A 12,081-nucleotide genomic window follows, 5' to 3' on the forward strand; every position below is an offset into this window, starting at 1 on the left:
ATCAGCACCTCTCCTGCTTAGAGAGTTCAACAGGGCCTTTCAGCCAGGCAGACACGCCAATTACCACCTTTCTCCACACGTACGCGCATTTAGACACTCATACACACACTCACGCACAAACCCCCGCACACACACACACACAGCAGGGTTTCAGAAGCCTCGTAGCACGGTAGTCTTCAGGGAGCTCAGGTAACACAGAACACAGCCGTGATTACAACGGACATTTGGGATGAAAGAGAGAACAGAATCAAAGCAAAGAGCTGTCTGTGAAACTCTGCACACACACACAGACACAGACACAGACACACACACACACACACACAAACAAAATCCCTACCGGAGCTACATTTCTGGGCCAAAAGTTCATTTTGGAATCTCTATACTTCTTCTTCTTCTTTCTTTCTCTCTATGTCTCTCTGTGTGACTGTAAGTTTACCAGTGCTCTTTATCTCTCTGTCTATAACAGTGATCTATACCATCTCCTCCTAATGATAACAGAAGTTTATCTCCAACCACAAAGAGAACAGTGAAGTGTCATATACATTTAGGCTTGTTCTCATAGACCACACCAATTAAGCTACCCTAGTTCTCTTAAAATACTGTGTGTTAGCTGGTGTGTGTATGTGTGTGCGTCACTGCTAATTAGTGCTGACCATGGCCTCTTCCTGGATGTGTGTCACTGCCGTTTTTGTAATAATATTCAAAGCCGGTGTCCTAGCACTGCCAAACTAGCTCACACTCATCTCTCTTCCACTCTACTGATCTCGTTTTCCTGTTATCACTAAGCCACACTGAGTTGTATGAACTAATTCACACACACCAAAAGCACACACCACAATTATCCTTCAAGGGCATGGTAAAAAGACTACAACTATTGCTATAACCCACATGTGTCATCTAATGTCTCCAAAAGAGCTGGTCAGTACAGTGAAAGCTCCTCTTGGGTCCTCTATTTAGTTCTAAACATTTCCAAAATCTGTCTACCAAATTCTAAACTCTGAAGTTGTCAGAGTTTGTCACCATCATCGCCTCTATTACAGCTAAGGATCTTTTCTCTGTGTCATAGCTGTCTGTGTGTGAGTGTGTGTGTGTGTGTGTGTGTGTGTGTGCATGCATACCGGTGTAGTCGTGTGAGTGTGTGAGAAGAGCAGTGTCAATTTGAAACTAGGGCAAAGCAGACCATCGCTATGACACATCAGATCCCGCCCCCGCTAAGTATGAGTGACAGGCCGACGCGCTGGCATGGGCCCGGTGCGCTCAGACAGTCCTGCAGTCAAAACAAAACTATGTAGAACCAGAGTGTCTCCTCCTGTCAGCCTGACCTCTGTAACACTGAGGTACAGTCAGCCCAGGAAAGGGGCCGTAACAGGCTGTCTACTCTCAACGCTTCCATGAACTTAACCTGACTCTGTGTAACAAGTAGTTTGTGTGATAGAAAAACTATACTGACACTTCCTTTAACTGAGCCTTTCAGTCTCCACCCTACCTAAACACCTGAAAAGCCCTGAGTAGGCTTAGTAGTAGTAATAAGCTGCCATATCATTCCTCCATCCCCTCCCTCCTGTCTGCCTCCCTCCATCCCCTCCCTCCTGTCTGCCTCCCTCCATCCCCTCCTTCCTGTCTGCCTCCATCTCCATCCCCTCCTTCCTGTCTGCCTCCATCTCCATCCCCTCCTTCCTGTCTGCCTCCCTCCATCCCCTCATTCCTGTCTGCCTCCCTCTCCATCTCCTCCTTCATGTCTGCCTCCCTCCATCCCCTCCTTCCTGTCTGCCTCCATCTCTATCATCTCCTTCCTGTCTGCCTCCATCTCCATCCCCTCCCTCCTGTCTGCCTCCCTCTCCATCTCCTCCTTCCTGTCTGCCTCCATCTCCATCCCCTCCTTCCTGTCTGCCTCCCTCCATCCCCTCCTTCCTGTCTGCCTCCCTCCATCCCCTCCTTCCTGTCTGCCTCCCTCCATCCCCTCCTTCCTGTCTGCCTCCCTCCATCCCCTCCTTCCTGTCTGCCTCCCTCCATCCCCTCCTTCCTGTCTGCCTCCATCTCCATCCCCTCCTTCCTGTCTGCCTCCCTCCATCCCCTCCTTCCTGTCTGCCTCCATCTCCATCCCCTCCTTCCTGTCTGCCTCCCTCCATCCCCTCCTTCCTGTCTGCCTCCATCTCCATCCCCTCCCTCCTGTCTGCCTCCCTCCATCCCCTCCCTCCTGTCTGCCTCCCTCCATCCCCTCCCTCCTGTCTGCCTCCCTCCATCCCCTCCTTCCTGTCTGCCTCCCTCCATCCCCTCCCTCCCGTCTGCCTCCCTCCATCCCCAGCTCCCGAGGGACAAATCCCTGTCTAATCTTTGGGATAAGGTACACAGGCAGCGTATTCTGACTGGATTTCAGAGAAAGCCGGTTAAGAGGGCAGAGTCAGACATTTGAGCAAGAGAGAGAGGGACAGAGGGGGGGAGAGAGGGATAGAGAGAGAGGAGGAGGGAGGAAGAGAAAATAGGATCGAGAGACAGCTAGGATGAGAGATGGTCTTTTTACTGATAACTGATCAAGCCACCAAAAACTCCAAAGATTGTAATAAAAGCCTGAGTATGGTTGTGACCCTTTAACACGCTGTGATGGGAGCAGGAGAAGGATAACGCAGAGTGAGATCTGTCCTTCTGCCCTTAATCGGACTGTAAGAAGCACAACTGTGACAACAAGATAAGAGCAGGATGCAGTTACATTTAGGCCCAGATAAAACGATCTCTTCTAATCCAGAGGATTCACATCACTCATTCCATACGGTTGGAAGATGTATCATGTAGTAGCACACGGAACAGAAATCCAAGATCTGGTTAAAGTGGCTGTTCTCACGGTCTGTTTATCCTGACAAGGCAGGAGGTTGAGAGAGAAGGGGGTATGGGAGAGCGAGCGAGCAAGCGAGATAGAGAGAGAGAGAAAGAGAGAGAGAGAGAGAGAGAGAGAGAGAGAGAGAGAGGGAGAGAGAGATTTGAAGAGAAAGTTGGAAGAGGAAGAAGTTAGAGTTGGGCCCACTCCCTTCCACCACTTCTCTGCTGTAGACGACACGCTGACACTTGGTTGCTATTGACACAGTAAATTGAGGGCCCATTCGAGGCGCTGTGACACCCGTTGGAGGTCATAAACCCTGGATGTTATTACCTCTATGCCAAGGGATGGGAGCTGGAAGGGAGGTAGAAAGTTGGAGAGGCAGAGAGTGACAAAAGGGCGTAAAGAGACCAAAAAGAGAGACGCAGAGGAGAAGAAGCAGAGATGGAGCTAATGAAAAGGATGACAATAATACATTTGAGAAAGCTAAAACAGATCATTCCCAGGGTTTGCTCTGGGCGGCAACTGGCACCAAGAATGCTGAATGAGACATAGAACAATGGTTTGACATGATTCTACAGCTCACATTCAACACATTTAATACTACACACACACAATCACGCACATATCAGCTGGTTATTCACAAGCCCTGTTTGAGCAGAACGGAGTACTTGGGGATGATAATACTGGACTGCGATGAGCAGTGTAATTGCTTTTCGGGTGGAGAAGGAAGGTGAACGTGCCATGCATGTCTGCCGAGGGCGTAGCTGCAGACATTAGCCATTTGTTTAATGGGCAATCTGCATTCCAGACCCCCACGACCCACGGCACAGACAGAGAGGGGAGAGAGAGGCTTTAACAAGGAGAAATCAGCATCCTGCTTACCTTCAGACAGAAGGCCACTCATAATTAGCATGTTTATTTTGCTGGTGTCTAAGGTGGGGTCATGAGCTGTTGCAGAGGGCATCACTGGTCTCCTTGAAACTCAGACTTGAAAGAAGTTGCAGATTTAGTGAAGGACAAGGCTGGAGACGGCTACAGGACTGGGATTGGGCTTCACATCGCTTTGTCCTATAGGACAGACCAGGGGCGTAGCCACGGGTAGGCCTGGGTAGGCACAGGCCTACCCAATTTGTTCTAAGGCCTACCCCAAAACAAAAATATATCTCTGAAAAATGATGCAATGGGTGCACGTCGCAAAGTAATTAAGTACAAAAAAACTGAAAAGATGCCTATCCGTATTTTTCTAGGCCTACCCAAAAATATTTTTCTGGCAACGCCCCTGGGACAGACAGGCCCAAACTACAGATCCTACTTTTTCTTCTTGTCAAACAACCAAATAACAATTGTGTATTACAATGTGTCCCTATATACAGTAGGTACGGTAGTTAACAGACTCAATGATCGTAAGTGTGCTTGTGTGTGAGTTTGTGTGTGTGTGTCTGTCTGTGTGTCTGTCTGTCTGTGTGTGTGTCTGTCTGTGTGTCTGTCTGTGTGTGTGTGTCAGTGACTACAGCAGAGCAGTACACATGAGGGATACAACCATGTATGATTATACCTCATTTGTATAACCCTTTCAGCAAATTAAATCTTGTTTTAATCTCTCTCCACCCCCCCCACCCCCTCTCTTTCTCTCCCCCTCTCTCTCTCTCTCTCTCTCTCTCTATGTCTTTGCAGAACACTAATTAGAGGGGAGATATTGGATACGGGCTTGTGCTCATTCTAATTCAAGGGGAGGAGGGAGGGGGAGAAAAGAGGACAAAGTTGGACCCGGGACGAGACCAATGAACCGGAACTAAGGCCTCGTCACTTTGAAAGAAATTAGTGAAACGGGAAGGTCGGAATGAGAGAGAAATCAATGAGACAGTCCGAGTGGGCCGCGGAGAGAAGCTCTCTCATCTCACACTGCTATCCCCATCCTAACTAAGCGATGCCTTAGCACAAGACTGCCTGATGCGCTAAAACCTGCCGCCACTCCTACACGGCACAGACACACTCACACACACACACTCACTCTCCTGGCCATGCCGATACTGAACTCTTCTCATTTACCCCTTAATCAATAGCTGAGAGTCCCAAGGGACTGTTGTGTAAATGTTTATAGGACAACCCCCACTCCTCTCTCACCCTCTTACTCTCTCTTTCTTGCCACTCTCTTCTGTAGCCACAAGTCAAAGGTCAGATTTCTGTTTGTTTGTTGGGACATGAATTGAGTGTAAGGTTCAACCCCTGTATCAGTCAGCTATCACAAGGGACTTCTGGTTTATGGGCTTTTCCATTTCCCTTTTCTACTGAGAAATAGTGACTAAACACGATCCTCTCTTCTCCCCAGCATGACCTTCCTTCTCTTACTCTTGTGCCTTTCTCTCCAGTTTTAGAGCATTCATATTTCTGACCACTACCATCCATTATCAGCCGGGCTGGGCCAGACAGTGCACACTAGGGGGGTGGTAATGGTTTGTGTGTGTGTCTAGATGCATGTGTGTCTGTCTGTTTTTAAGAGGATGAGCCAGACTAAAACCAGGGCAAACACAAGCAATGGTAACACTCTGTAAGAGCTTTTACAAAAACACACACAGAGACTAAATCGGTTCAATCACTCACATAGAGACTTCCCCAACCTCTTCCAATCCATATTTATTTTAAATGTATTCCAATGCCATGACAAGGCAACCCCCCTATTTTTATAGTATTCTCCAGAGGCGGGCTTCAGAAGTCCTTCTGGAGCTCCCAAATGGTACTGGGGCCCCCCACTGGTAATGTCACACAGGCAGAAAAAACAACAAAGACACTGTTTGTCTTTGTAAAGCTAACAGTTGTCCCCCTTTGGCCCTTTGGCTCCACTCCCACACCTTACACACACATGCACACACACACACACACACACGCATGCACACAAACGCATGCACATATACACAGATAGGCAAGTCACACACAGACACTCATTTCCACACGTACACACACACACAAACTCTCGATCGCTGGATTAGCAGTGGGAGAGCCCCAGTGGAAAGGGTATTACACAGTTCAATAAGCAGACGATTGTGTGTGATTTGATCTGCCCTGTAGACAGTGTGTTCTGAACACAGGGGCTGAGACGACTGAGTCAGGTTTTCAGCGGCGGTCTAAAGGGTTAACAGCAGACAGACTGCGAGGCTGAAACACACAAACACACGTCTGCAGCTATCTGGAGCTAAACCACATAGTTTGACCAACATGGTCCCTTAACAATGACTCCCTTATGATGTTTACAGATCATGGACTGGATAATAACTGTATTTCCAACTACATTAATTATAGGTTTGAGTCGTAAGGAAGTTAAAGGAATCCAAAACATCCAATCCTCCTCCTGTGTCCATTTCCCCGCTCCCATCCCTGTGAGCAGCCTGCAGCAGGGAGCCAGCCTCCCCCAGACTCCCGCTGAGAGATGGGCTGGGCCAGCTATGGATGGAGAGGGTTGTTTTGGGATCTATACCCAGCTGTGTCCAAGCTTAGTGTGTGTGCACTTGTCAGATTTAGTGGGAGTGTTGTCTCTGTTTGTGTGTGTGCGTGTGTGTGTGTGTGCGTGTGTGTGTGTGTGTGTGTGTGTGTGCGTGTGTGTGTGTGTCTTTAGCCAGAACGGATGGATGGAATCCACCCTGTCGTTCTTTTCACCAGACCGTCTCGTTCCATCCCCGGCCTGCTGGGCCTACCCATGCCTGGCTCTGGAGAGTGGACACACACACTCTCTCCTGCCTTCAGAGTTTCCCCACGCCTATTCCTGCTATGAAATAGGGGAGATGGGGGGGCTGGAGACCCGGTGGTGCTGCTCTCTCGCTGATAAGGAGCTTCTGTATACACACCATGTGCAGCTTCTCACACAGGGAGAATCCCTCAGAGACCGTATAGAATGGAGAGGCCTCTGTGCACTTGCATCGTTGAAGCTCTCAGAAGTGACAAGGCCGCCACATGCAGTTATCCGTAGCTATCTGACCAGACGGTACACAAATCTGATCTTCAGTCTATGGAGCCAGCATGAGTGCTGTTTTAACAGCGCTGTGTCTTTTGTGCAGTAATGCATGGCATGATGATCCACTGAATCATGAAGAGCAGCCCATCCACATAGGTCTCCCTGCTGGCTCACCAGGTAGCCAGCGGGCCATATGGGCGGAGGCCCAGACACAGCCGCTCGGGTTCCATTCTGGCTCGGGCTGTTTCTGCATGTCTTCTCTTGCTCTCCTACATACCTCTTACTGTCTCTGCACAATAAAGCCGAAAAAGGCCAAAAATGTATCTTGAAAGACATCAGTGTCATTCCTGACCTTTGCGTCTTTACATGTAGGTCTATGCAGCGGTTCTGGTTAATAGATGAACATTGCCACCATAAGCCCACTCAGATACATGCTTCCTGTACCCACACTCATTAAAAAAACAGGGAAACACACTGCCACAGTGATGCCATTACTCAGGGCTCTGACTAAATTAATGATGCTTAAGTAAACTGTTATTAATTATAGATAGGGCAATATGTCGCTGTGCTAGCTCTATCCTACCTGCAGCCATGATCATGAAGAACTAACCTGCTTCATTGGACAGGGACAGAGGACATTGTTTGTACTGAGCTGACTGAGGCTCTGGCATATTGTCCTTGAGGGGAAAAGGGTTTGTGATTCCCTATTGTGCCTCTACTCGTTAATTTAGTTGGTAGGTTTAGATTTATAATATGTTAGTCCGTTTTGTTCTACATTTTATTCTGTTCTGTTTCTTCAGTCTTATTGAGCTTACTGACCAAAAGGTTCGGAATGTTTGATATGATATGGTAAAATCCTGAAAAACGATGATGACTTGTTATTTGTTCTGTCCCGTTTGAGGCTAAAAGTGAATCACGCGCAACCATCCACTTCAGCACCTCGTCTGGCGCTTCTGCGAGTCATTCATAAGTTATTGCACGGGTTCGATGGTGGAGTCTTTGGCATCAATACCGCAGCTACCGAATACTTATTAAAACACAATTAAAACCCCAAACTGTCTCAAGGATCTCTCACCTTTTCCAACAGTGACAGTTGAAAAAGGAATAGACATTGGAACAAAAAATATACAATGCTAGGTAGGCTATAAAACGGAATCGTAATATTAATGAAGGAGTCCAAAAAATAGTCTATTACGCGCAGATAAATCGCAATACCATAAATAACCGCTCTTACCGTCCACAGCCATAGTCGGTCTTAGTGTATATCTCTCCGTGGTTGTTTTAGTGAGTGAGTCCCATGCCGTTCCGTAGCTGGAAGAAAGTGTGTTTGTTGAAAATAATCTGTCGTGCGAGTGACACCCTGTTCTCCCTGTGAGGTCACATGCAAAATTGAATTTAACAACGGTCTCATCGACATTTATTCAAGAGATGCCGAGCCCCGTCGCGACAAGCCCCACTAGGCTTCTTAACTCCGCCCCTTTTTCATACCTGACCACCGAGAGGTCACTAACACACACGCTGCCACCAGCCACTGGAAATCAACAACAATGCAAGATTAAAAACGTAACCTTAAACTGGTGTGAATATTGATGTCCTCTGACTCCGCCCCGAGCATCTCTGCGCGCTCTCTGCCCTGCTCTCCCTCCAGATGCCGCGCGTTCTTTTAGACATTAAACCCCATGCATCAGTTTAATTCGGGTTTAACCATATATTTGAATGAATAGGGAATCAGTAGAGAATGGCAAGTTGAGCTTGTGATGAGGGTGTTGGAGGGTCATGATCAGCCCTACAGTTTTTGGCAACTGCTGCTGCACAGGAGAGCTTGCTGCCAAGCCTGTTACACACACTGACACATACACACACAGGTGCTGCCATCCAGTATGCTAGCCTCCGTAGGACTATAACGCCAATGGGCATTTGTCAGATGAGTAGCAGAGGGATACACAACACTTCAAAGCCATAGTTTTAGAACTGGGGATGTGTATGTGTCAATGCAATCTCTCCAGTCAGTGTACTGATGGTTTTTGGGGTTGTCAGATGTGTGATGCAAACCGCTGAGCTTCTGTGCTCGTGTAGCACAAATATGAATTCAAAAGACTTCCAGTAATCAGAGAGGCTGGAGGGGGTTCCTCCCCCCTGGGTGGAGCCACTCACCACATGCTGACGAGAGGGAGAACTGTACACACACATACTGTGCACACACACATACTGTGCACACACACATACTGTGCACACACATACTTTTAAACAGAGAGTGTAGTCTAGAATGAAGTAGTGGGCAAACTGTCTGTTTACCAAGTGGAACTCATCCAGGTACAGTCACAAACCCATGTAGTGGATGCTGCAAATTTTGGGCACGTGGAAAAACCCATGAAGGCATACACATACACACATAAACAACCTAAGTGATTTTAGCATGCTTTTAGACAAAGTGAAATCCTCATTGCCTGCTTCAAAGTGAGGTGAGTGTAGCGTGTTCACCTCAACAGAGCAGGACGGGAGGGGACGGGGGGTGGAGGGGGGAGACATCTCATTACTAGCACGTCTGATGAAACATTGATGTTGTCATGTCATCTCATAAGGCCGTTGCAATGCCTGCAGATCGCTGCTCTGTTGCTGTGACAACGTCTCACACGCAGGGTGGGGGCAGAGTTCACCCGCCAGGGGGAGGGCATAGAAGGACCATTGATAGTACGGTGAGGTCTCGTTGCCAAGCTGGCATGGTGAATGGTTGTCTCTGAGTTGGCAGCAAGGGAGGATGGCACTAAATAGAATACAGCTACTCCACACAGAGGAAATAGAAAGGAACTGGGGGAAATGGATGATCAGACCTTTGGTCTCCTCATCTCAACATCATCTACATTGATATAAATGGTTTGGGTTGCATTGCCATGGTCTAAATAAATGTCCTCTTCTATTTACATTCATCAAATACAGGAGTTGGGAAAGCAATATCACGAATCCACGGGGAAGGTGATTTTATACCAGCATTTAGATGAAGATTACTGCAGCTTGATGACAGAACTAGAGAATGCACTTCAGAGTTCTGAGATGCAGCCCTGGGCTGATCTCACTTTCAGCAAAGTTTCAGACAATGTTTACCTTCATTCTTCTAACATCCCTCGATTCCTTCGCTGGAAGAGTCGTGTTGCAGTCGGTATTTGTTTCGAAGCGCGAGAAAGATGACAGAACCCATTTGTGAGATATATTATTCTACCCCTCCCTTATCATCACCCCTCCACCTTCCTTTGTGTGTGTGTGTTGGTGTATGTGTGTGCTCCCTGTGTCAGCATTCCGGTGTGTGTGTGAATCTCCTTGTTCTTGAGGATGGAAGAGGCCTTTCACATTCGAATCACACCTAGCTCCAGACCTCACTCATGCAAATAGCCCTGTTCAGAAGGAGGGTAGAGAATTCGCTGTGCTCCACTTACGCACACATACTCTTTCTACCATCTAACATCTCACTCTCCTTTTTATTCATTTGTCACACTCATTTTAGGGGACACAGCTTAGTTCTATGTTCAGCCCATTGGGATAGGCCCTATTATCTGGCCAGCAAAGGCCTGACCAGCTGGCTTACTTACTAGTAGCTGGCTAACTGGTTGGTTGGCTAGATGAGAGTATATGTGTGTACTTTGTGTGTGTGTGTATGTTATGTACATTTCCATTTGAGAGCTAGAGAGCTGAATTGGCAGACAAAACCAGTCTTTTGTTCATTTCTCTTTAAAGCAAAGAACGAGTCCGATTTCCTTCTGTGTCAGTCCTCCAGGGATGTCTCTGATTGGAGAATGCCGGAGTATGTTCACATGCTTCTTTAGCAGGATGCCATCTCCTGCTCTCCGTCTCTCCATCTCTCTTTCCTTCTCTCTTTCCATCTCTCTCTCTCTCTCTCTCTCTCTCTCTCTCTCTCTCTCTCTCTCTCTCTCTCTCTCTCTCTCTCTCTCTCTCTCTCTATCTCTCTCCCTGTCCAGTAAGGGCCAGTGTTGTTCCGCACCTGTCAGAACTTATCAGATAAAGGCAGGAAGCGTCTCGTCTCTCTGCCCCCGTCCCAACCCCCACCCCTCCTCCTCTCCGCCCCTGCTGGGGAAAATGAGAACCAGGGCTCCATCACAGCCAGATCCATCACGTCAAAATAACTCAGCCGAGCGGCAGGCTCCTGCAGACAGCTGGGAGAACAAGCTCAGTCAATAATCTCATTTATCTGTCCCGCTCCATCCAAGATTCCAAACAAGAGGACAACAATAACTCTCTGAGTACCCCATAGACGTACGTCACATCTGAAACTTAGCAGATATTATATGCGACAAAAAATGAAATGGTTTGCATTAAACCACAGCTGAATCATGACTGTAGAGTCCATGTGTGTGGATCATCACAGGTCAAATATTGCACTTTATGTAAGCCTCTTTTCCACCGCACTGCCTCTGACCTAATGAATCACCTCCAAGCAGGCTCTTTTCTCCTGACTCAAGGTGACCCTCTCAGCTAAAGGAGAGAGTGTGCAGTTTCTTCATTGCTATTAACTAAATGAATACTTTACCATGACACTGACCCTAGTATATCAGCACAGTATATTTGTCATGCTAAGTCCAGTATAGTATATATGTCATGTCAATCTAAAACATAAGATCAATAACCCTTGTCTCATAAGCTGTGTTTCAGCGTTTCATCATACAGTCAGACTCATTGTCATGTGTCTTTACTCAAACCCTTGTTATCGCACCAAGCTCAGCAGTTCAATTAAGTTCTATTTGGCTATTTGTTACCAGAGAGAATTCTGTCTAATATGGAAGTCTTTGATAGCATTCAGCCGTTGTCCTTTTACAAGGTCAGGGCTCTTTGTTTCTGAACACACTAATCACTGCTAAATAAATCATTCATCCTTCCAGGTCGTCGTTGTTCATACCCACACAGCAGTGTGTATTAGTTCCGACCCGTGAGTGCATGTAGAAGCACGTACAAGGCCACTTTGAACTGTCAGATGCTAATTGAGTTTAGCGTGTGTGGATAAAAGAGAAAAATGATGATGTCCGCATCCTATTGTATGGCCCTTTCTACCCTTACATTGCTTCTTGAATATAATTAACTAAAATAAGTTCATTTTGCGGTTCCGCCCCCCAGAATTCACACGATTGTTTTCCACTGTGTGCGGGTGTGAGTGTTTGAGTGGGACTGCATGTGTGTGTAGGAACATGTCAGTGGAGGTATGTTCTCCTTTAGGCCCTTTCCAGCCTACACCACATGAAGGGTTCTCTCAATCAATGTGCTTCCGGTTAAGTCTGAGATTGGCTCCATTTCACTATTCTCACCATTAGACATT

At 47.3% G+C, this 12,081-nt stretch overlaps 1 protein-coding gene across 1 annotated transcript in view; it reads right to left on the minus strand.

Moving 5' to 3' along the window:
• The window catches only part of samd10b (sterile alpha motif domain containing 10b), a 33,410-nt gene extending 25,150 nt beyond the window's left edge, over window positions 1-8,260 (minus strand). Inside the window, exon 1 of the mRNA XM_047040364.1 lies at window positions 7,996-8,260. Coding sequence (XP_046896320.1) covers window positions 7,996-8,008 — 13 coding nt within the window. The 5' untranslated portion in view covers window positions 8,009-8,260. The remainder of the gene's footprint in view (window positions 1-7,995) is intronic.
• Between the last annotated feature and the right edge of the window lie 3,821 nt (window positions 8,261-12,081).

Source organism: Hypomesus transpacificus, chromosome 18 (assembly GCF_021917145.1).
Source record: "Hypomesus transpacificus isolate Combined female chromosome 18, fHypTra1, whole genome shotgun sequence".
Classification (NCBI taxonomy): domain Eukaryota; kingdom Metazoa; phylum Chordata; class Actinopteri; order Osmeriformes; family Osmeridae; genus Hypomesus; species Hypomesus transpacificus.